This window comes from Mustela lutreola, chromosome 4, assembly GCF_030435805.1.
Source record: "Mustela lutreola isolate mMusLut2 chromosome 4, mMusLut2.pri, whole genome shotgun sequence".
NCBI classification, from domain to species: Eukaryota; Metazoa; Chordata; class Mammalia; order Carnivora; family Mustelidae; genus Mustela; species Mustela lutreola.
Window position 1 is genome coordinate 16,618,882 of NC_081293.1, and position 20,643 is coordinate 16,639,524.

The 20,643-nt window shown below is 49.3% G+C and overlaps 1 protein-coding gene across 1 annotated transcript in view; it reads right to left on the reverse strand.

The window, feature by feature from the left end:
- HABP2 (hyaluronan binding protein 2) overlaps positions 1 to 20,169 on the reverse strand; it is a 31,637-nt gene extending 11,468 nt beyond the window's left edge. The window contains exons 1-4 of the mRNA XM_059173140.1: positions 20,022 to 20,169; positions 8,846 to 8,882; positions 1,994 to 2,104; positions 379 to 486 (exon numbers count right to left, since the gene is read on the reverse strand). Of these exons, the coding sequence (XP_059029123.1) occupies positions 379 to 486; positions 1,994 to 2,104; positions 8,846 to 8,882; positions 20,022 to 20,090 (325 nt within the window). The 5' untranslated portion in view covers positions 20,091 to 20,169. The remainder of the gene's footprint in view (positions 1 to 378; positions 487 to 1,993; positions 2,105 to 8,845; positions 8,883 to 20,021) is intronic.
- Between the last annotated feature and the right edge of the window lie 474 nt (positions 20,170 to 20,643).

A 20,643-nucleotide genomic window follows, 5' to 3' on the forward strand; every position in this document is an offset into this window, starting at 1 on the left:
TGGGCCTCATGTGCCTTCAGATTCTTCCCGCTCTCTCATTCGAGAACAGTATTTCTCTGCTGTAGTTAGTCTAAACACTCTAAACCACAAGCCCTGAGTGGAGGATACAGCTTGGTCAGAGTCCAGCTCTTATCTCCTCTTAGCCTCAGTGTTCTCATCTGTAGAATGGACATACCGGTCTATCCGACAGGCATGGGGGAGGATTCAATGAGATGCTGCTTGTTATCGTGCCGAGAAGTCCGTTATGGGGGATACAATATGTGTGGTTATTACCTTTTCCACGGAATCATTCCGCCCTTTCTGGCCCCTAAAGCTGGAGGAGGAATAGCCTCTTGTTCAACTCAGAGGGAATAGGGAAGCCAGTGAAAGCACACTCACCATTCTGACACCTGTTTCCAGAGAAAGGGGCCGGACAGCTGCACGTGAAGGTGTCGCCACTGACAAGGCAGTCCCCGCCATGTTCACAGGGGTTTGACAGGCACGGATCTATGAGGGCAGAAGTCAATGATTGAGATTCACAGCAGGTGAGAAGCCCCCTGCTGGCCCATCAGCCTTCAGCCTCCTGCCCGGAATGAGAGAGGGAACGTGTCACCGTTGCCCGGGATTGGGGAAAGGGGGGGAACATGAATTCTCCTTAAAGAGCAAGGAAAACCGCAGTCACAGGACCAGAGAGAGATTCAGGTTAGTAAGAGGACAGGCGAGAAGGAATCTCATTGAGTTTCTCATTGAGAAACTCCCCTTTTCCACCATCAGTGTTTTTCTCCTCCCAGTCTCGCTGGGAGTGCCACGGGGTCTGCCTCTGATGCTGAAGGCATTTCATAAGCCTGAAGACCTCCCCTACTCCCAGTGCCCGGGGGTGGAGGTCAGGAGTGGGGAAAGAAAACCCACCCCTAATGAAACACAAGCTTTCTGAACATCAGGGAAGAAGACCAAAGGCAAGAGGGTGACAGAAGAATTGGCGGCGAGGAGGAAATGACCCAGTGGCCTTCATCTTTCTTCAACTACTTGTTCAGTTAGATTTTGTCATATTTCATCTGTGCCTTTGGCTTTTCATGGTTGTCTGAATGGATCTTCCCTTGGGGAATTCTTTATCCTTCTGTTCACACACATTGTTCTTTGGTTCAGGAACTAGGATCCCTGGGCCCAGCTCTTGTTTTGATGGTCCCTTCTGATGTTCCCCTGATGCCCTGTATCTTGGCCCTGCCTTCCTGGCCACTTCGCACAGTTACAGTTTTTATTCCAGCGGCTAAGTACGTTCCATTCCTTCTCCTGGCTTCATCACATGGTTTTGCTCGGGCCCCACTTCTCATTTTTCCTTCTGTCCCATTTCTTGGGTTAAGAAGCCATAAAAACAAAAACAAATGTAGAAGCCCACGTGTGAGTGCGTGCGTGCACACACACACACACACACACACACACACACACGAACAATGATGCAAAGCTTCTGAGGAGTGTAAAGAGAAAGAAAAACACAGCCCAAGGGGAAGGTGAGTTTCAATGCCAAATTTGTGAAGCCTACAATCTGATGCTGAAGGCCAACCCAGCCTCTTCTGCATAATTAGGACCTTCCTATATAGCAAAGCTAGGAAGTGATTTTGAACATGACTTTTAAACACTGTGTCTGGAGACCCAGATGATGATACACTGCCTTGCTGTAAGACCCTCGCTGACTCAACACCACTCCTGGCCTCAGCTGCTTCCTCTGTCACTTGAAGGTAGGAGAAAGAATCTCTAGGAACCCCTACCCCCAGTCCTTCTAGGGTATGATTTGAACTGAAAAAGGCCAGTCTAAGTCATTTACTCGATACCCATTCTCTGACGCCGGTCAGAGAGGAAAGATAGGTGCTTGCGCACAGTCACACACAAACTCTCTTTTAGCAGTGCTTGTGCACAGTCACACACAAACTCTCTTCTAGCAGTGCTTGTGCACAGTCACACACAAACTCTCTTCTCCCTCCTCCCAGGAGGGCCCCTGAAGAGTGTTGGAACCTACCATCCTCCATGTAGTACCAGTCGGGATTCTCCTGGTAGGCAGGAGCGTTACTGCTGTTCTCTTCCTGGTTGTATTCCTCGTAGCTGTTCTCGTAGTAGTCAGGGGTCCAATCTGCAGAAGTAGGAAGAGAACGGAAGAAACCCTAATCATTCAACCCAAAGACTTCCAGATCCTGAAGGGGCACCCATGTGTCCTTCTGGCTCCTCGACTGATAGGGTGGACAGAGGGGGTTAGGTGCTGTGAGTTTTCACTGGGGTGAGTTATGACCCAGCAAGGCAATGTTGGCATTTGTCAGGGTCAAGAGCACCTGCCTGGAAATGAGGAGAAGTCAAGATCTGGCTTTCCCCCGACTGTGATGTTGGACAAGTTACTTGTATTCTCGGGGCCTCGGTTTGCTTATCTGTAGACAGTAGGAAGATGATTGGGGTCTAGAAGGTCTCCAAGGTCCTACACAAGATGTATCCATGGTCAGACCCAATGGTGCCTGAGCACCTTGTTGGGCGGTTCTGTGAATTAGCTTTTTCCCTGGGTCTTTTTTTTTTTTTTTTTTAAGATTTTATTTATTTGTCAGGGATAGAGGAAGAGAGAGAGCAAGCGAGCACAGGCAGAGAGGCCTGGAGAGGCAGAGGGAGAAGCAGGCTCCCTGCCGAGCAAGGAGCCCGATGTGGGTCTCCATCCCAGGACTCTGGGATCATGACCTGAGCCAAAGGCAGCCGCTTAACCAACTGAGCCACCCAGGCGTCCCTCTCCCTGGGTCTTTATTAGTCACCTTAACTTACGAAGTCAAAGAAACTCATCACTTTCCTCTTGGTCACGGCACCAAACTACTTTCCTTGTATCTCTAGCCTTGTTCCAACAGCTAGGATTTATTGAGCTGTTACTATGCACTGAGCCCTGCACCAAGCACCTGGACTAGGGCAGCTGATCCCCATAGAACCCCTAAATTGCATCAGCTTGATTGCATTCAGCTGGTCTCTTCCACTGCCTCCGTTAATTCACACTAATCCTTGGGGAAAGGGGTCCAACCATCCCCCTCACATACCCAGCCTCCTATATGTAGGATTGGCCCAAGGACAACCTAGAGAAGGTTCCTGGATTTTGCCCAGAGAAAGACAAGACAGGGTGTGGCACAGCCCCCGGTTGTCGATCTCATGCTAGTCAGGTCCATCGAGAAGAGCAAGTGCCTGTGTAAGGCTCAGCTCTCTGTCCTCTGGGGACTTAGAGGGTGCTGGTAACTCTGTGGCTAGTGGAGAGAAGTTTGGGATTTGAAGAAAGTTGGACTGACTTTGCTCTCTCCGGCTGGCAGGAGTGTGGCAAGGCGGCCGCTTAAAGCTAGAAGGACAAGGTGCGGAGATGCATATGGTAATGAGGCAGGAGCAAATCCAGCTTGCGAGACTTGCAAAGGCGCTCCCACCGAGCCCGCCGGTGGCTCCGAGCATGGCACTTTACCTCAGCCTGATTATCAACCGCATTATCTCCCTCGTCTCTCAGTCATTCCCTTCTAGTCTTTATCTCTTTGGCTTTTGAAAAATCGACTTTTGCACAATGGCTGTTTTATATTTCCCATTAAAATGGAACGATCTTTTTATTTCCTTTTTGAATACGCCAACTCTGGTTCCTTGCCAAAGTTTCACCTCATTTATCACAGTGTCAAGTCAAGACTCCCTTTGCCTGCTCATTATTTCTCGCGAGCTGCTTTTCCCCACTATGAAAATGCTCCCAGAGGAGGCCACCTTTCCAGGGACGGGGATCTAGGTTGAAGATAAGGCCATTGTCTTCCTGGAGCAAATAAAGTTTCTTTCCATCTAGCACGATAAAGCGGAGAAAGAGAGTGAGAAAGTGGGGTGGGGGGGGAGAAAAACCATTTTTCAGAGTTTGACATGAAAGATTTCAAACTGACATTTGGGAGAGACAATGGGCTGGTAATGAGCTGATTACATCATTTATTTATTTCTTTCTTGGTTTAGAGAATTTATTTTTGTTTTTCCAACAGGTGTGTGTAGATAAGTGCCTCCAGAGTGCTCCTGTAATTTCTCCTGTCCCGCCCCCGGGCTGAAGGTCGGCTGGGCTAATCTCAGCTCGGCCATTAAGAATCATTCCCTTCGCAGATATTTGGAAATGGGGAAGGTTTTTACATAAGTGGAATCGCGTGACTTTTCTAGGTGGTGGGGGATGGCTGAAATGTCTGCCGGTGTATTTTAGCTGGAATCCAGCCTTGTTAACAAGATCTGCTCAGCCTTCAGTGACGCTGAAGAGGGAATGAGACATGTTGGCTTGGAGTCATACTTCTGCTAAACAAAGCAAAAAGTCCCTGCTCTTCCCCAGGGGGCCCAGGGCCCTTGGTTAAGATGGAGAGAAGCAACAGAGGCTCAGTGGCCCCATGTCACCAGAAGCCAGACAGTTGGAGTTCTGTGCGAGGAAAGGCACTGAGATCCTCCTGCCCCATGTTTTCAGAGTGCTGTATAGAAGTATGCCCTCCGTGGCAGGAGTTCTCCACCTCCAAACTTACAGTTTATTTTGTCTTTTTTTATGCTGTTGGCACTTAATCCCACTGTCTACATAAGGAAAGGGTGTTGTGCACCTACGATGGACCAATATGACACCAGGTTCAGGAAGGCACTGGGAATAATGGAGAGATATACAGAAAAGAGTGGGATGCGGCCTCCAGCACAAGAGTTTCTGGGCCAGGGTGAATGAGGGAGGAAAGCCAGCCAACAAGGGAGATGAACAGGGAATGGAGAGGCAGGGGAGCTAGATATGGCCAAGTCTAGGTGAGGTCGCTTCACATTCTACGTTGGCAAGTTCAGGCAGTATGAGCCAATCTGATGGGAGAAGATGGTTCCGACTCCCCACCCTTCCCTGTCGCCTCATCTTTGGCAATGAGACTTTATAGCTCCTCCTACCAAAAGATGGAGTTGATTTCCCCCACCCCTTGGGTGTAAACCGGCTTTGGGACTTGTGCTAGAGGACAATGTGCCTTGTTCCAAGCTTGGGTCTCTAAAGTCTGGCATACTTCCTCTCTCTTTCTTTTCTCTCGGGCCTCTGTGACTGCCCTGTGGTACAAGTCTGGCCTATTCTATAGAGTATAAGAGAATGTGTGGGCAACAGAAGGTCCAGCACTTCCAGTCAAGGCCTCCAACGTATAAGAGCCCAGCTGATCCTCAGCTAACTGCGGACACAAGAGGAGGCCTGGCCAACATCAGCCGAGCCTGGTCTAGACCAGAGGAACTTCCTGGCTGAACCCGGTCCAAATTGCCAACCCAAAGAATTGACACATTATTCTTATTCTAGGAAGAATACTCATGGTTGAAGGCACTAAGTTTAGGGTAGTATACTCTGTAGTAATAATGAATGAACACACAGGGATTGATTGATCCTGGGTTGCCAGTGGGATAAGAATTTTAGAAACTCCAGCATTCCTCAGCAGCCTTGCAGAATGTTAGGTTTCATGGCTGGCGCTCAGATGGTTTATTATTCAACTTGGTCTATCTGATTGTTCCCTCCAAGTAGGCAGTTAGTGTCTTAAGAGCGAGGGCCTTGTCTTTTCCTCAGACCCAGCACAGAGCCCTACATGCAGTTAATGGTTGTGTTCCACAAGTGAGTTTTTCCCTTTGTGGTGGGACCTCCCTTCCTTCTGACTGGCCAGCACACAGCAGGCACGGAGCTTGGCCAGCAAAGCTGGGATCTGCTTGGAGCAGAGGAAAACAGGGAACTTAGGAGAGAGACTATGTGAGATCCGGGTCAGAGGTATTTGGTGAAGAAGATGCCTGATGGGCTCTGTAGAGTCTAGAAATTTGTCCAAGTGCTTTCCTGCCTGCTTTCCTGGCCCCCTCCTCTGCCACCCATGGGTTACAGCCTGCCATGGAATTTGCTTTCCTTGCTGGACTGGAGAAAAACACTCCAGGACTGAATACAGATTTTTGGAGGCATTCTCTAGATGGTAGAAAAGGAGACTGCTTCAGGTGAAGAATGGAGCAGCTTTTGGGAGCATCTCATACTAGGCATCAAAAGAAATCCTTGTGGATCTGTCTAGTTATCAGAGTCTGTTTCTAGAACCTTCCAGGAAGGGTGGTGAGAGCATCCTGAACTTCCTCAAATCATCCTGATAACTGGTTAGTCTCTATGTCCTGGACACTATACTAAATAAATGTGGTGGCGGAGACAGGTAGGCCAGGTCTACCTCATGCCAAATCTGGTTTGCTTTTCTACTGGCCCTCCTGGGCCTCTTGGGGGTTTGTGTTTCAGGAAACTCCATGGGTTTCAGCTTCCAGGAAGTAACACACGTCGAGAAATCTTTTTTAGCACACGCTCCAAGTCCCTCGACCGGGATTACCGTGGTCTGGACCCAGGGTCTCTCGGAAAAAGCTCCGCGTTGGTGCGATGGGGACTCTGCAGCTGCTTGGTTAAGGAGCTTGCCAGATGTGTGGAACGGAATAAAAATCTCCGGAATGCTGTCCCTGTTGGCGTCATCCATCACCGTGGCACAGACGGGTCCTCCGAGGGCCTCCCCCAAGCCCCAGCCCTGTTGGCCCGTATTTGACGCTTCCCATCCAGCTGACAGGGCAAGCTCAGCCGAGACCCTCACTGGCAGGCGGCAGGACAGCTGATGGATGGGCTTAGCTTGTGTTGCTGGGCAGAGCCCAGCCAGCTTTGAAGAGGTATTTCCGCAGGCCCGTTGGCTGTCACGGCACCTGCTTTGGGGAGATGAGCGGAGTCTTTGCTGTTTGATGGCCCCCTCCTCTTCCACACACGGGGGACTGTGGCCCAGGCGCCTTCTGCTCCCGCCAAACCCTTGCCATGTGCTGTGTCCAGCAAGACCAGCTACAGAAGCCGCTTGCCTGTGGACACTGGCATGGTGTTTCCTTGGCCACGCTGCTCTCTAAAGCCAGCTGGGATATGACAAATTCCATCAAAGCACCAGAGCAGACACGAACGGGGCATTTTTAAAACCTAACCTGCTCTGTAGAAAGGCCCAGCTACACATCTCACCCTACTCCCTAGCCAGAGGTCGACCGAGCACCTCAAGACGGACTTGGGAGCCCGGGGATGGTGGGCTCCAGCGTCCCTTCAACTACTCACCAAACTGACAGAAGCTATTGACAGAGTTCTTCTAGAGCCTAGAATTTCAGAAGGTTAAATCCAACACTCTTCACTCCCTCCTAAGCAGCCTGTGTTTAAAGCTGGCTAGTGATGGAGAACATACTACCTCCCAAGGGCCCAACAGCCCATTCAGATTTTTTTGATGACTTTGGTGAGGAAGTTCTCCTGTTTGCAGACCAAATCTGATCCTATTGCTTCTAATCTCTTCCATTAAAGCTAAAACCCTTGTGAACACAGAGGCTGATTCCTCCCTTTACTGTGATCCATGTTTCATGGGGCCACTGCTTCCAGTTGTTCACGTTGTTCACTGCACAACTTCAGTGCCAGAGTATCAGAAACTCATGGTCACTGTAGATGTCTTCCACAATTTTCTGGAAGATGGCAATACCGTGTCTTGGGGTAAAGATAACACAATTTTCTGGAAGATGGCAATACCGTGTCTTGGGGTAAAGATACCTCTTAATTCTCAAAGTTGACCTCGTGGACTAGGGGCGGGTCTGCTTTTCAAATCCTTGAAGAGAATGAGGTTTCTGGACTCCTCTATGCTCCCCACCCACTGTGTGACCCCACAGTTCTGGAGCTCCATCTGTCTGACACCTGGTAGCTGAGTGGTGTGTGCTGAAGGCCACGGAGGGGGCAGCTCTCCCTGTCCCCTTGGCTTTGGACCCCCCAAACTCCACATGTGGATGCTGATGTGGGCAGCTGGGGGAGCCGCCCAAAACACAATTCCTCCAAGGACTAAATTATATGTTGTTTAGTTGGACAGTCTCCTTTGCACTGGAGAAAGACACAGACACTTTCAAAAGCCACATGCCATGCTCAATTCCACAAACATCCCCTGAGCATAATGAGTGGACAAAGATCAGACATCATCTGTCTTGAGCCAGCCACGGCTTTGCTGCTGTCACATGGATTTTGACCAAGTTGTCCCCACCTTGACTCCAAATAAGCCCTTGACCCAAAGTTCAGACATGACTGCCATCTCCATGTGCTGTCTCCCTGGCTATGGTCCTCTGTGGGGTGACCAGCACAGGTCACCACCAGTGGCAATGCCAGTCTCCGCCCTGATGGGAGTTTTGCGTAGCATTTTCTCCCTTCGGTCTTGGAGCAGAGAAGGGAGACTTGGACCCAGAGTCAAAGACCAAGATTGGATGATGGCAGAAGGAGCAGCTATGCTTGGCTTGGGCACAGCTGAGGGCACCGGGCAATGGGTCATTGTTGTGGATGCTGGTGGGAGGCCGCCACAGGGGCAGGTCAGCCTGGGGACTGCCTGCGTGGCACAGCACAGAGGACCTGGCTCCCGACCCAAGGGGTGGAGTGAGTTGGGGTCCAGGGTGGGCCTGCAGGGGGCCAGTAAGTGCCCAATGCTACCCTGGCTTTGCATTGGCCTTTTCATCTCATCGCATCTCTAATGGTCTGTGTGACCTGTAGCCTCCCCTCCCAGGGCCTCGATTCCCTTCTCTGTAAAATGAAGAGATTTCATTGTACCAGCAATTTTTCCCTTGGGGTCCTGACGGGGGACCAGGGGTATCCATGGGTAACTCAGAATTGAATAAAGCATGGTGTTTGTGCACAGAGACACAAATATCGGGAGTGCATTTTTCTGGGAAATTTCTCGAAAGGGGTCTACAACACATCTGAATCATTTGAACCCTGAGCTTGTGACAGCACTTACATGCGTGGGCCCGCTTTCTTCCATCCCAGAACCAGCCTGTGGTTTGTGAGGAGCCCCAGGGCGATCCACACACTCACCTGGGTCCGGGTCGAGGAGTAAAGACATCAGGGAGAACTGAAAACAAAACAAAGATAAACCCACACAGGGCTGAGCTAGGTCAAGTCAGCTGACTGGCTGGATGCCTCCCTGACTTATGGGGCTCGTGCTCACCTGCTCTCCTGCTGGGGCCTGGCTGCCCAGGTATGGACAATCTGTCCATGATAGGGATTAGCATGGATTGAGCATCTCCTGTCTGCCTGATTGTGCGTTGCTGCATCTCATTCTTGTAAGAGCCGTCTGAAGAGGCTTTTGTCTGCCCATTGACAGATGAGAAATTTGAGGCTCAGAGGTCACACAGTTGTGATAGAATTCAGATTCACACTCAAGTCTAGGTGATGGTCTTGGTTGACAGCTCCTTGGACTGGGGATGGACACATGCTTAAAACTCTCCAGTGGCTTCCCATTGTTCTTAGAATAAAATACAAACACCAGCCACAACTTATAAACCTCCTTCCATACCCTTCCCTTCCACTGACACTTACTAATCTCCAGCCATACGTGGGCTCCAACTAGCACTAGCCAAGCTCCCCTCACCCCAGGGCCTTTGCACTTGCTCTTCCTCCTGCTTGGAAAGCTGTCTCCATGACCATCAAGGTTCCAGCTTAAATGCCATCTTCTCAAGGAGGACTTCCCCAACTCCCCTATGGGTATGACCCCTCCCTCATTGTTTCATCACTATGTCCATTCATTTGCTCCACAGTTCTTATTGCGACACATAGTTTACATCTGTTTATCTGCACGCTATCTGTTTCTCACATTGCCTCTGTCCTCCAGAAAGGCAAAGACCTTGTCTGTTTCATCACTGATGTATTACCCCATACTGAGCATAGCGCTCGGCGCACGGCAATCCTCAAAGAGTTTTTGCTGAATAAATAAATAGTGTTATGAACAGTTCCTTCTAGAATGCAGTACTTACCGGAAAAAGAAAGCATTACTCATTTAATAGCTGGAACGTTTACTTTTACTTAATTCAAGGGTCAGCAAACTAAGGCCCCTGGGGCCAAACCCGGAAATGTGGCTTTACAAATTGAATTTGATTGGGACGCAGCCATGCCCGTTTTTAAGTATTCTTTGAAACCTCTTTTGTGCTATACCGTCGAAGTCGTGACAGAGACCAGACAGCCCCAACGATTTCCTATCTGGCACTTTACAAAGTTTGCTGCCCTCCTATTTAAAAAAAGAAGTTTCTAGCCCCTGACAGGTCTCCCTTTGGGTCTTAGCCACCAAAAAGTTGTGGTCAATGTGGTCATCCCTTTGGGTCTTAGCCACCAAAAGGCTGTGGTCAGTGTGGTCATCTTCCCAGTACCCACATCAACCTTCCTCTCCCTGCAGTGGTAGTTTTGATTTTCTGTTTTACTGTCAGCCTCTTTAACCATTTTGGGAATTAGGCAGATGGACAATAAATTAGAAAAGACAGGAAAAAGAAAGAATGCGTCCTGATGGGAGGTACCGAGCATACAACATCAACATGTGGGATTCTTGACAAAAATGCTTATCCTGTGTCTGTCCATGAGGAATACGACAGGTGCAGACAGTGGCCATTTCAACAAAACAACCAGCCTCGACCCTACAAAAATGTCAGTGTGTGTCATAAAGACTAAGAAGTTGGGAAGGCTGTTTTTGTTTTTGTTTTTTAAATGAGACTAAAGAGACCTGACAACCCAATGCAGGGAGTGATCCTTGATTTAAAAAAGAGAAAAAGCTATAAAAGACATTATTGGGGCAACCGGGAAACCCAAATATAAACTCATATTAAAGAATATTAGTGTATCAATGTGGAACTTCTCGAGAATGATAATGGCATTGGGAATATATCTGTATTCACGCTCAGTGTGTTGGTCCTTCCACCCTCTGTAGACTGGACAACATCCACCACACACAGCTGAGGAGGGGGGTAGGTGCAGAGCGCTGAGGACGTTTGCTCTCTGGACGATGCCTGTCCCTGTTTAATTGCCTCGCGGCCACCTGGCTTGGTTTCTGCAAAGAATGAGACAAAGGCTGGGCATTTTGTTTGGGAAGGGGGTTCCGAATGGGGAGCCTGACAGAGGAAGGCTGAGTTCAGGTCTCGGGGGGTATTCCCAGACCCCTGGTCTTGGGGTCTTGAACGGGGAACATCTGATGCTGACCCCTCCAGGCTTGAGGGGCAGGGTGGTGCCAAAAGAGGGGTATGAGACAGCCCCAGATGCCAACGTTACCCCTCCTGCCAATTCTGCCTTGATCCTGCCCCTTACCGCACCTCAGCTTCCCTCCATGGAGCTTATCCGGAGCTTGTCTACCCATTATTTGCCCAGCCCAGAGGCGGTACCACCTGAATTCTCCCATATAAACTGCCATGCCTGTTCACTGTCGACCCCGAGAAGTGGGCAGGACAGGAGGGAGGACTTGGAGGAACAGATTTCCTCTGCGCCCAGTGCGGAAAAGGCCCTCTGACACCTGTGCCTGGCCCAGAGCCCCAGATCGCGGCTCTGACCCGGACCAGGAGGCCTGGCCAGATGCTGCGCCGCCCACAGCCAGCAGGTGGCAGACGTGCCCTTTCCAGGAGCAGGTGCGGGCGCTCTGAGGGTTCCCGAACAAAAAGAAAGGGAGACCTTTCTGGGCTGGGGGCCCTGAGGATCCCACTGGGTCTCGCAGAGTCGGAAGCTGCTGCAGTTCAGCTGTGCAGCCTCGGCTGTGTGTCAGGGGGTGCCAGGGATCCGGAGCCAGCCCACTCGTTTTGTGAATCACTGGGTCCTCCAGCAGAGGCCGCAGTGAAATGCAGAAACGGGGTGCCCAGGCACAGCCTGGGTAACTGGGGCTCCAGGTGGGAAAGGCCGAGCCAGTGGTCATTGTTTACGCCGGACGTCTGGATCCTGAAACTAACCTGGGTGGCGGGGCCAGGGGACTGGGTGGGCACAATATTTGCCTCTTTTCATCCCATGGTGGCATTCCATTTTTCCACGGTGGCGGGGAAATGAAACAGCTCCTAATCCTGGGACTGGAAATCCAAGGAGGAAGACCCCGAAAGCAAAAGGATTAAGAAGAAAGAGGAGACAACTGTCGTCTCAGTCGATGTGTGCTGACAGCTGACAGTGTGCCAAGTGACGGATGTGCGTTTGGTCTCACTTGCTGTACACAATCCTTGGTCATTGAGGTTCTATAATTATGCCCATTTTAGAGGCGAGCAAACAGATGGGCAGAGATTAAGCTGCCCAGAGGAGCTCGGCTGGCCCACTGTGCAGCCAGGATAGAACGGGGCCAGCCAGCCATCAGGGTCCTTGGTCTTAATCTCCATTATGACGGGGGATGAGGGCGCCATGGCAAGCATTTGCTGGGAAGGAAGAATGAAGAAGAAAACAGAAGAGCTACCTAATTCGGAGAGAGGCAGGGCATGGAACTGGGTGATGAGATCAGACCCCTGTCCTGTCCCAGGAAAGGCCTGTTCAGTCTAGCCCAGGCCTGGCAGGACACAGAGAGGGCCAGCGGGCACCAGTGACAGCTGCTGAAGGTACAAAAGTCAGCTCCAGCCTCGCCGGTCCACTGTGGCTAATGCAGCTCAACGCACATCTCCACCCAGCTTGGGGGGCCTGCTAGCCACGGCCAGCTTCTTCCACCATTTGTATTCTTCGTCTCAAAAGGGCTAAAATAGCAACTTCTAGTGTCTTCTAGGCTAAGGTTGGTTAGTGGGAAAGATAAAGAGGGCAGAGAAAAAGATACTGTCTCTGAGTCTTACTGATTTACGGTGTAGTCTCCTTGGGGGTGAGGAGCATTGAAGTCTAATCTGCTTTGTCCTCTCTTTAATCTAGTTTAATCTTTTTCTAGACTATTTCAATTCTGGTTCTTCCCCTACCTTTCAGAACTCTAGATCTTCTAGAAAACAAACCAAAAGGCAGAAGCTAAAACCCTGAGTCGATGAATTCCAAGCTTGGAAAGCAGAAGATGGGAGATGGGGAGCTAGACCTGTCCCTTGGGGCCAGAAGCTTGGCTTGGTGTGAACAAACAACAGAGAAACACCTCCCCGGGTAGGTAAAAAATGGGGACCCTGATCCCACCATCCCTTCCTCTTGGATGTTCTACCATGACCTGGTGGTAGATCAATGAGGAAGAATTGCATTTGTCCCGGGGGCAGCTGTGTGGGAGAGAAGTCTGCCCTGTGGCCAGGTGAAGCCGCAGCCTTGGGACTGGAAAGTGAGCCAGAGGCAGGAGTGCGCAATTCAGCAGGCCAGTCCTCACTGTTGGACAAAGAGCTCAAGGTCAGGGTGAGAGGTGGCAGTGACAGAGGACAGAGGTTGTTAGGATTCCGGTCACCATCCCAACTATTGCCCCATACCTTCCCCACACTGGGACTCCTGCTCCAGACAAGCGAAGTGATGAAATTAACAGTTGTGCAAAGCCACTTACACCTTTTCCCCCCCCAAAAAAAAGGAATAAAATACACATAACCCAGTACTTTTGAACTTGAACCGTTTGTAAGTGGGCTATTCAGAAACATTAGCCACATTTCTGTTGTGCCTAACGGTCTCTGCTCTCTCTTTTTTTTTTTTTTAAAGATTTTATTTATTTATTTGACAGACAGAGATCACAAGTAGGCAGAGAGGCAGGCAGAGAGAGAGAGAGAGAGAGGGAAGCAGGCTTCCTGCGGAGCGATCCCAGGACCCTGAGATCATGACCTGAGCCGAAGGCAGCAGCCCAAACCACTGAGCCACCCAGGCGCCCCCGGTCTCTGCTCTCTTTACCCAAAACTTTCTCATCATCCCCAGCAGAAAGTCTGTAGTCATTAGACAACAGCGCTTTCCTCCCTGCCCACAGCTCACCTGCGTTGTCTTTTCTGTCTCTAGATTTGCCTACTCTACGTACTGCATATGTGTGGGATCCCAGGGTCTGTCCTTGTGACTGGATTTGTTTCACGAGGCATAATGTTCTCGAGGTTCGTGTTGGTAGCGTATATCCAAATTTCATTCCTTCCATTGTATATCCATTTGGTTTTTCCCTTCGTGTGCTGAGGAACACGACTTTAATCGGAAGCCCCCGGCAAGGAGGCAAGGCTCTAAGACAGAGGGAACATAGGGAGGCCAAAGAAGAAAGCCCTGTCTAGTTGTGTGGGTGCGTGGTTTCCTTCTTGGGAGCCTGGGCGAAGCCGGACCATAGTGACCAGCAAGCTAGCACTGTGGAGAGGAGCGGGTCTAGAGCCTTCTTGTAAGGAGGAGGAAGCTAAGGGCCGGGGTGTTGGGGTGTGAAGTATTCCTTTAAGGACCTGAGCTGACTGGGGCAGGGGAGGGACTCAAGACCTGACCGCCTTTTTCTGAAAAGGCCTTTTTCTGAAGTCAGTCTCCTGTGCCTGGCTTGGAGGCGCTCTGTACAGCTTCTCTGCTTTCAAGCTCAGAGCTGTAGAGCCCACCGAGCCCCCCACCCTGGTAAGTAGGGGCTGGACTGACTGTAGCTTCACATGACAAGCAGAGAGGGGGTGGGGTGGAGGGAGGAGTTCCATGGCAGTTGTCACTCTTGGCTGGAGAGCTGGATGGAAATTCAGATGCCGGGGCTCGATCTGCAGGCGTCTTATGTCTCTGGGTCTGGAGTAAGCCTAGAACATGAATTTCAAACCAGTACCCAGGTGACTTTACCCTCAGCCTCACTTTGATTGTATCTGCCTTAGGCATGAAGCTCCTGGCCAAGGAAACAGGGGGCTGATATTTGCTCCTATGCAAGGCATTGGATCCCCCCGTGCCTCAGTTTTCCCAATTGTAAAACTAAAAATTTCCTTGCCTTGATGTTTTATTCAAGGGGATGCGGTTGCTCCCGGGGAGTGTAGTTTCAAGGAATTGGGGAAGATTGAAGGTTAGAGAGTAAGGTCATTCGGGATGGGGAGATTGCATAAAAACACTCCTTTCTAGATGTGATATGCAGTTGGAAGGCCCTTGGAAAGGCAAATGAACAAATAAAACAAAAGAGTAGGATGGGTCTGAGGCCGGCCATAGGAGCATAACCCCTCAAGTTAACCTGGGCCAGTTGGCCTCAGCAAATAGCTCAGGGGCTCAGAAAAGGAGCTTCCCACTGATGGGAACCCAGTCCAGCCCCAAAGCTGTGTCTTCTAGGCGGGACCCAGGGATTCCCAGGCTGATGATGTGGGCGGTGCTTGGCCAGGGCGTGGCAGCCAACACAGCAGGAGGCTGTCACTCCCCTCCCAATTTTACTGTCAACCCTTCCAAAGCCATCCCAAAGAAAAACTCACTGGAGCAGGTAAGTCTCTACTCTCTCCCCCCACCCCCCATGCTACTCCCCTCTTCCCACAAGGAGAAAGCAGGCTTGAGGCTCTGACCATCTATGTGACAAGTGTAGCCAGTAAGAATTCAATGACATCATTTTCTGTGATTTTTGTTTTTCCATTTATAGTAGTGACAATTTCCTCTAAAAATAAATCTATCGAGATAGAGAAAAGGTAAGTATGTGTAAGGAACATATTAAGAAACGGGCTTGGGCTTTAACAAGATTTCATTCATGAGTAAAGTTTGAAAACACTGAACTGATTGGTTAGCCATCTGGCAAGCCTCGATGCTTCTGGGGTTAGAAAGAAAAAGTTTAGGGACCGTGGAAGTTGCCTCCAGGTGGGAGTAACTTTGTCGCCTGCTGGAAGCTGGAGTCTGAGACCACTGCGTCTTTTGACGCCTTCCACACCACACTGAACGTTCTCCTTTGTTCTTGGGTAGCCCCTGACCTGGCCAGCCTCTAGCGCAGGGGTCGTGAGCTTGGAACCGGGATTGGGCAGACTTGGGTTTGAATCCGAACTCTGTAACCGCGCCCCGCCCCCTGCCCAGCCCCAGGCGGCCGTCTACAGCATGCTGATCATTGAACTTTTCTATAGCTTAGTTTCTTATTTGTCCAATGAGGGTGACATGGTCCCGAACTTGTGGGGCTATTGGGAAACTTTAATGAGATCATAAGCAGTAGGCACATGATAGCTGATACACGGTAGAGACTTAGTAAACTTAATAAATGGTTGCCACTATGATTATGATTATTAGCCACTGTTGTCAATGAGTTTGAGTTTCTTTCTTTTTTTCTTTTTTTTTCCCCCCCTTCCTTCCTTGCTTCCTTCTCTTTCTTCTTCCTTCCTTCCTTCTTCTTTCTTCCTTTCTTTCTCTCTTGTGGGCATGACTGAGGAGGGTTCCCTAAGCATAAACTCTTTCTGGGATATGTTTGTTGGGTCAGAGGCACTTTACACCAACCCCCCAACCCCCACCCCTTCGTTTTTCCTGGGATCCTTGCCAGGTCCTAAGCCAGAAAACCTTGTTATATTAATTATGAAGAAAAGCATGTTTTATTTAAAATCCCGGCTGCCGAATATTCTGCCATGCTGTTTCTCTGTGACAGCAGCATGGCTTTTGCATTTAGGGAACCCTAATGAATTTCAAATATAAATATATCTGTGCCTATCTACACATGCGATTTCCTGCGACCTGATTTCCCTAAATACCAGTGCACACCGCCAAAGCTAATGAGTTGAAATTGTGCTTTGGATCAGTCAAAAAAAAAAAAAAATGTATGAGAAGTCGCAGTGAAATTCAGTCGCTCTCTTTTCTATAAGTCTCTGTGTGGGTTCCAGCAAGAGAGAGGGATGTCCCTCCTGGGTTTGAAAGAGACTTGAACATTCTGGAACAATGAAGCTTAGAAAGGGGTGGCCTGTATCTTCCCATCAAAGGCCTGGTTTAGTCCTGGGGGACGTGCAGGTTTGGATGCTTAAATGAATCAGACATTGAACCCAGTTATGTGACCATACAAAACTGATTCCAATTCTTCAACATCCACACTGTTTCTGCGTCATAACAGACAAACAGGGCTCCCTCTTGTTTCTTTCTCTCTCTCCAAGCTAGAACCCATCAGATAATGAACATCTGTCAAGCAAAAAGGTGTCAACAGTAGAAAGTGGTAAGGCCTATGGACTCGGGGGCTTGAGTTTCCTCTAAAAATGAGAGCAATAGCCCCTCATCTAGTTGGTGCCAAGCAAGAATGTGAGCCCCATGTTACTAAAATGTTTTCAAGAGAAGCTGGGAATTTATATTTCTATGTAAAATGTTCTGATTTGCAGATGTCACCTAGCAATTGAAAGGAAATTAGAATACTCTTAGGCTGACCTTCTACCCACCAAATAAAACTCAGGCTGTGAGCAGAATGTACCCCAAGTTGCCAATCTGTAGACTCCAGCCTGTTCAAAAATTTCTGTGGTGCTCTGCCTGGGGGGAGGATAGAGTCCTGGAGTTCTTAGGTCTAAACGCTAAGGTTTAAAATATCCAGAAGTGGGAGCAAACACACTGGGGAGAGGAAGAGCCATTGTCGTCTGTCCTCTCTGGGGATGGGCTGAGCTAAGTAGGGCAGGCCTGAAGAAGCCTTGTCCTCTGGCTTCTGACCCTGGAAGAGGTCAAATTCCACTATGACCAAGACCAGAGGCACCCCCAAATCACCCAAGAAGCAGATCAAGAAGAGATTTCTGAACCCTGGATGGCGGTGCCTGTGCTTCACGGAGTTGAGTGGGCTTCCCGTAATGGAGGAGGAGTTGGGCAGATCTGGGCCTCAATCCTGGCTGGGAAGTTAGTTGAACAACTTTGGGTCTGATTCTCACCCATCAAATGGGGACAACCCTACAAGGCTGTGCTGGTGACAGATGTTCATTAAGGAAAACCAAATGTAGCTCCAGCCAGGAAGAACCCATGGCTGCCTCTCTGGTGTTGATGGCCATCACGTTTGACCTATACATCTTTGGATCATGGGTATCTGAATAAAAATCTAAGTTAGATGAGCTTATAGAGAAGACATTATAAGGTTTGCTGCATGACCTAAATTCAAGGGAGAGTGTCCACACATACTTCCAAAGGATAGTGATCACAGGCCTTGTGAATGCTTTTCTCTAAGTTCCAGAAGCACGTGGAGCCATTACACCCCAACCAGTACACAGACTCCCAGTTTAAGAGATTCCTGTTCCCACACAAAGGACCATGCCCCTGAAGCTCTGTGGACAGAAGAAATCTCATCTTTAACCGGGGTCCAGGCAAAAGACTTGATCCAGACAGTGGACAGCAGCCCATAGTCTAGAGCTCAGCTCTGCCACTTCCCAGGGGTATGACTTGAGGCTAAGCTGTCCATCATCTCACCAGTAAAATGGGAGCAATAAAGGTACCTTCTTCTCTGGGTGTTTCCCGAGATGAACCAAGCCACGGGAAACACAGAGCCCAGCTCACAGGACTTCTCATTAAATGATAGCAGTTGGTTATTATTTTTAGCTATGTGGGGTAGGAGGCGCTCCCCAGCCCATCTGGCTGCGTGGCTTCCTCCCTGCAATGATCTCCCAAACTCTCCAAAGCATCTGAGCAAATTGGCCACTTTCCTCTGGATGTCTGTGGCCTGGCCCGTGGAACGCAAGCCGCCTTCCCAACCACCTGTCTGGCACACATCTGGGGTAAGAAAACATTCCAAAGCCCTGAATCCTCTCTCTAGAACTGACTAAGCTCATTGCCTGAAGGCTATCTCTCATATTTTCTCTTTTATCCATTATTGACTTATAATTTCATTGCTAACCCTAAAAATTCACTGGGGCTTACAAAAAAGGGATTTTGGGGGACCATCATCGTTTTGTGAATTTCAAACAGATTGCCTCAACCCTCTCCTTGCCTGCAAACTTTAGGCTCTATTTCTTTCTGATGGATACTTTCTCTGGGCCCCATGTGCACCTCTGATAATTTCCACCTCTTCTTCTAGACCTGTGCAATTTCTGCTGGGCCTCTGCCCCAGACATCCAACAAGCAATCAAATGAGGTGAGGGCTTGAAGATTTGTAAATTGCAACCCCAGTGCACATATACAAGTCATCACTGTGAAAGAGAACTCTCTCAGAGGTGAGACACCTGACAGGTTAATATGGGGCTAAGGTAAGTGTCTGAGGACAGTTTGCCGAAAGGGAAGGAGAGGCTCTTGTTTTTGAAGTATCGATCAGAAAACCTAAAACTGAACCTGCTTCCTACAGGAAAAACTCTACGGAGTAAAATGGGAGATAAAATGCAAAGGCATTTCATAAGATAAAGAGAGTATGACTTTTAATTCGGTTCCTGTCCTCTCTTCCTTCTCTACCCACCAACACCCTGCCCCGACGCACAGCCCAAAGGAGCACATTCTTTGATTTTTATAGAGAAGTTGTATTCATTCTGGAAATTTTGAGGGAAAAGAGCTAACATTTATGGAAAGGCAATGCATTGCCTCATTCAATCAGCCGTGGCCCTCCCCAGATCAGTAAGAGATTATCACTTGGTTTGCAGTAGAAGAAACTGAGGTTCCGAGAGATTATGTTGCCTGCCCAATATCCCACAGCTAGAATGTAGCAAAGCTGCGACTCAAGGCACTGGCTCCCAGACCCACACTCTTGCCTAAACCACATCCAGGAGGGAACTCCAGAAGACCCTGCTTCTGTTGATGGCCCCTCTCCTGCGCCCATAGAGATCCAGTCAGTACTTCGGGACCACAATGGCACATAGCAGGACCCAACTTCTCCTCTACCCCTCTGCTCCCCAATGCCTAGAGCCCCATGCAAGACCGTTGGATGGCATTTCCTTTCCCTCCTCACCACTACCTCCCTTGGGTCTCTTCTTCCCCTTCCTTCCCCATCTACTAGGGTCCTGTGAAAAGAGAGAAACAATATCACCCACGTTTCTCCAAAACGAATTCGTCTAAATAAACCTATGGCTGGCATCGTATGCAACCGACAAGATTTTCCTCTAGAGCCAAATCACAGGGGATCTTACCATCGTGTTGCCTGAAATGGCCAGAAAACTGTGTCAGTCTGTCAATAGGTACTAGGAGAGTCAATGGCTTTCAAAGGCATCTCAAAGGGTTCTCCAAGATCCACCCCAGATCACAGCCCATTGTCTTAGCAGATTTTCTCACTCAGTCCCTTTAGTTGGAAGGTGCTCACAGAGACTCTCCTTCAAGAGGGCTCAAGTCAGTTGCATGGCCCATTGGAATGGAATTCTCAACAGCAGCAACCAACGTCGCAGGTGTGCATTGACGCTTACAATCAAGCCATATACAACATGGCAACACCAGCCCTTCACAACTGAAGTTTCTAGTCACTCCTGGCCCTTTGGTCCTCTTCATAACCTCAGTCTCTCCACTACAGATATTTGAAAGCAACACTTACCCCGATGGCTGTCTTCCCTGCTAGAACCATTAACAGCAGAATATGGAGAAGAGACATGCTGGCAAACATCTACGCAGTCTAATTGTGCGTGGCCCGACGCACAATTTCTTTTGTTGTCTGTGCCTTTGGGGGGGAAATGTCAGTCTCCAGGGATTCAGGAACACATGAAGAGGATGCCAATTATTAACTAGGCATCAAATACTGTTTAATGTTTAATGTTTTGCAAACCAACTATCTTGATTAAACAAATGGTAACTTTGCAGCTAGGCTGAGTCACAGGGGTGGTTTCTTTTCTGGGGAGAAAGTCTCCAAAGAAAGTGGCAGAGTTCAAGAGCCCTGGCCCCTGCGTGCACCCCGGGGGCCTCTGAGGGTTCATTGCAGAAGGTCCGAGAGTTAACTACCATCCTAGTGGCAGGATGAAAGCCCCGGCTCGGGTAAGGCTTCTGCTATAGGCCTTGGCCATTGCTGATTCAGACAGAATGTTAACAGAGTTCTGATTCATCAAATCTCAAACAGAATTAAGGCATGGATGGGCTCCTAATAACATCACACTTTCTATTCATGAAAGATAAAGGATGCAAAACTGCTATTGACAAACATTGATTCTGGGCCCTTTGAAGCA